This window comes from Besnoitia besnoiti, assembly GCF_002563875.1.
Source record: "Besnoitia besnoiti strain Bb-Ger1 chromosome Unknown contig00097, whole genome shotgun sequence".
Classification (NCBI taxonomy): Eukaryota; Apicomplexa; class Conoidasida; order Eucoccidiorida; family Sarcocystidae; genus Besnoitia; species Besnoitia besnoiti.
Genome location: NW_021703985.1, coordinates 1 through 4,451, shown reverse-complemented (window position 1 = coordinate 4,451; position 4,451 = coordinate 1). Strand labels below are relative to the sequence as shown.

At 36.6% G+C, this 4,451-nt stretch overlaps 1 protein-coding gene across 1 annotated transcript; it reads right to left on the bottom strand.

The window, feature by feature from the left end:
* Nucleotides 1–2,763: 2,763 nt before the first annotated feature.
* BESB_086110 (cytochrome b) lies at nucleotides 2,764–4,044 on the bottom strand (the record flags this gene model as incomplete). Its single annotated transcript, XM_029366944.1, has 2 exons — nucleotides 2,764–3,836; nucleotides 4,038–4,044. 2 exons carry the CDS (start codon nucleotides 4,042–4,044, stop codon nucleotides 2,764–2,766), a joined length of 1,080 nt encoding a protein of 359 aa, XP_029214786.1.
* Nucleotides 4,045–4,451: the final 407 nt, after the last annotated feature.

Below are 4,451 nucleotides of genomic sequence, written 5' to 3'. Positions count from 1 at the left end.
TAACATACCTTTAGATTTGCTTAGCATTATAGAGCTTGTAGGCATGTAAGTAACTAAAGAACTATAGATACTTTGAGTGAAGAATACAAGGATAGCTCCAACAATAACATGGCTAAAATGTATACCAGTTAAGATGAAAAGTCCATTACCAAATGCATTATCATTAATATAAAGAGATAGTCCTAAGTATTCCGTACAGACTAACATTAAGAAGGCGACTACCAAAGTGAATGTCATGATATTCGTACAGCTTGTATACAAATGTTGGTTTTTCAAATATACGCTGGATACCACTATACTTAATGCAGAGCATAGTTAAGATGATAACTATTGTGGATATAGAACCAATTGAACACCATGTATTAATATAAAAAGATAATCAGGTAATCTGGTATCCTTCTTGGCATAACGTTGAAACCAAGTATATGCATAGGGATGAAATTAATAAGATACTACCTAAGAAGACTACAAACCAGATGCTTAAATATGGAGAAGCACCGGTATTTACATGGAATAGATTTACAGTATCTCCGAACATATCTCTGCTATAGAAGATAAAGCCACATATAGTAGCTAGTACTGCACCAAGAGATAATACGAAATGGAAATGAGCTACAATATAGTATGTATCATGTAGGGCAATATCCATACCAGCGTTACCCATAACTACACCTGTAGTACCACCTAGAGTAAACAATAGGATAAAACTAAGAGCAGCCCATAGATCTACAGTTCTTGTAGTTGTATGGCTAGCCATATAGGTACCTAACCAGTTGAAAATCTTAGTACCGGTAGGAATTGCAATCATAATAGTCATAGCAGAGAAATAAGCTCTGGTATCTACCTCTAGACCGACTGTCATCATATGATGTGCCCATTACTAAGGAACCTAGAATAGAAATACAACCCATAGCTAAGATCATAGATTGTCCACGAAGACAGATCTAGCAGCATACATAGATAATGTCTGCGAGACTACACCAAAAGCAGGTAAAATTAGAATGTATACCTCTGGATGTCCGAAGAACCAGAAATAGATGTTGATAAAGTACACTATCACCAGAATACATAGAATCATAAAATTCAGTGTTTACGTGTAGATCAAGAAGGATCATAACTAATCCACCAGTAAGAATAGGTAGAGTGAAGACTAACATAAGGGCAGTAAATATGATAGCCCAGATATATAGAATATAGTTCTTAGCACCAGCATTAGAACCCATGAAGACGCAAGTACCAAGGAAGTTAATAGAACTTAAAAATACTACTAATTCCTAGTACTGCAAGACCTCCGATAATCCAATCAGTTGCCTCTGGATTTAACACCATCAAGCTAGTACTTAGTGGAGGATACATTGTCCAACCAAGACCACTACCAAACTCGGAACAAATACTTTGAGTTAACAACACAAACCTAATGGTACTAGAAAATAGGAGATCGCGTTAGTTCTTGGGAAAACGACTTCCGAACCACCAATATATATTGGTACAAAGAAGTTACCATATCCTCCGTACAAGCACTCAGCTAGTTATTGAGAGACACTCACGAGCCCAAAACCATAACTTCGTAATCTCATGGTTTGTGATAGAACCATAACACAATGATCTTTACACAGTTCAGTATTATAAAATCCAGTAGACTCATGTCCTTGTCGTTTATATAAATCTATTAATGCTTGTCAAGTTCCTTGTATCTAGTGTTGATGTACAACAGACGCTCTCCTTGTTCCACTACCTAACCATAATCTATTGTTCCAGATATTAAGGAATGTACGCTTCATATAACTACACAACGTTATGCCAAGAAGGATACCAGATTACCCTGATTATCTTTGTTATATTAATACATGGTGTTCAATTGGTTCTATATCCACAATAGTTATCATCTTAACTATGCTCTGCATTAAGTATAGTGGTATCCAGCGTATATTTGAAAAACCAACATTTGTATACAAGCTGTACGAATATCATGACATTCACTTTGGTAGTCGCCTTCTTAATGTTAGTCTGTACGGAATACACGGATCGGATTCTTGTTGGCCTGGCACCTGTTTAGTAACTGGATGAACGCTTTTTACGCCTGGTATGCATGGATAATACTCGACTCTTCTATAGTTTAACCGCTACTGCTGGGACTGTATATTATGTACTTACGGTAGTACTATCAAGCCTCTTCTTCCAAATAGATTTCATGGAAAACCTAAAATTCGCATGTTTGATTGACATTTAGCCGCTAATATACAATCATCCAAGATATATTTATCTATCGCAGGTTCGGTCTAATGTCCCGTTATACTATATAGATCACATGGCTTCTGGTACTTTGAGATCATGCTAACGGCGAGAAGGGAAGTGTGTTTCAAAGAAAAGGGATGTTTAGCCGGGAAGTTAGCGTCTAAAATATATAACCGATAGTCTCAACTTAGATGCACAGATGGACATAATTAATCCTTGTACGGTTTGTACCTACTTGACTCCTCAGTTTAAGTTAAGGAGTCCTTTGTTTACAGCTTGTACCGTTACTTTCAGGAGCATACCGTTAAATTCGATGATCTTATGTGTTCACTCAAATCGAATAAACAAAGACATTATAGTTCCTAGAATACTGAAGATGACTCCGGTTATGAGATACAGACAACCAAGTTCTTTATGATTGCAGTACACCACCACCCCACTGGACTGCTTAAGACAGCTAAAAGTGTTGGATTTCAATATCACGGTAATCATGTTTGCTTGGAAGCTGTAGTCATTATAACTATTGATTTAGTATAAGCATAGAACCAATCCGGTAGTAAGATATACGATAGTAGCTAATCTACCATATAAGATATAAGTCGCTTGTGGAATAGCACTACCAATAATAATCAAGAAGATCATACTGTATACCCAAATAATTACCCATCCACTGACTACATTTCGAGTCATAAAATGTTGTCGTATCAACATTCGAGTATTCAAAGCTCGAATTTCAGATAAAAGAGCTAAGTTAATGAGAGAGGACATAAATACTAACAAACCACCGGTTTTGGATGGGATTACTTTTAACACCGCATAATATGCTAAAAAGTACCATTCAGGTACGATATGAAGCGGAGTTACAAACCGGTTCACTGGTATGGAGTTATCTGGGTGCGATAATTCAATCAAACCAAAAGCCGTTTGTAAGAAAATTAAACCAATTAGATAGGATAGACATTTAGCATCGGTCATTAACATATGAGGATAGAAGGCTACTTTAAGTGCGGAATCAATACCTGCAGGGTTACTAGAACCATTTAAATGTAAATAGAAGATGTGTAATACAATTAGAATGCAACCTACAAAAGGTAATATAAAGTGCAATACAAAGAATCGTTTTAATGTTACATCAGATACATAGTATCCACCGAGTAACCAAGGTACTAAATATGGTATTGGAGAAAGGAGATTAGTAATGACTGTAGCACCCCAGAAACTCATCTGTCCCCATGGTAGTACATAACCGAGGAAAGCAGTGGCTATAGTAAGTAGATATAAAACTAAACCAGACATCCAAGCAGTAGTTAAATAACTATAGCTGGAGTTATACATACCTCGAGACATGTGTATTAAGATACACAAGAAGACGAAAGAAGCAGTTGTTGCATGCAACATCCTAAATTCCCATCCTGCTGCTACCTCTCTAACTAGATGTTGAACACTAGCAAATGCACAAGATGCTTCAGAAGTATATCGGAACGCTAAAGTGATACCTGTAATTATTTGGAGTACAAAGGTAATTGCAACTAAGAAACCAAAGTTATAAGATGAATTTAGATTGAGAGCACACCGATAAAAGACAGGTGTGCCCGAATAGACTCATGGAAATTTGGTGTGTTCTCGAAACCATGCTAGCACAATAGAACTTCGTTAAATAACTACATATTAAAATGAGCGCATGTAAACTAGTCTTAAACACACCGCTCGTCACGTAACAAATCTCAAATCGTACTGTAGATTTTATATATGTACCGTAACTATAACCATGGGTGACATCCAATGTTCACGCTCAATCTTACCATACATAGTACTTTTATGATCCCAGGCTGGTTTAATAAGTCAAAGTTTAGCCGGGAAGTTAGCGTCTAAAATATATAACCGATAGTCTCAACTTAGATGCACAGATGGACATAATTAATCCTTGTACGGTTTGTACCTACTTGACTCCTCAGTTTAAGTTAAGGAGTCCTTTGTTACAGCTTGTACCGTTACTTTCAGGAGCATACCGTTAATTCGATGATCTTATGTGTTCACTCAATCGAATAAACAAAGACATTATAGTTCCTAGAATACTGAAGATGACTCCGGTTATGAGATACAGACAACCAAGTTCTTTATGATTGCAGTACACCACCACCCCACTGGACTGCTTAAGACAGCTAAAAGTGTTGGATTTCAATATCCTACTACATTAAGATTATTCCACATCGGTT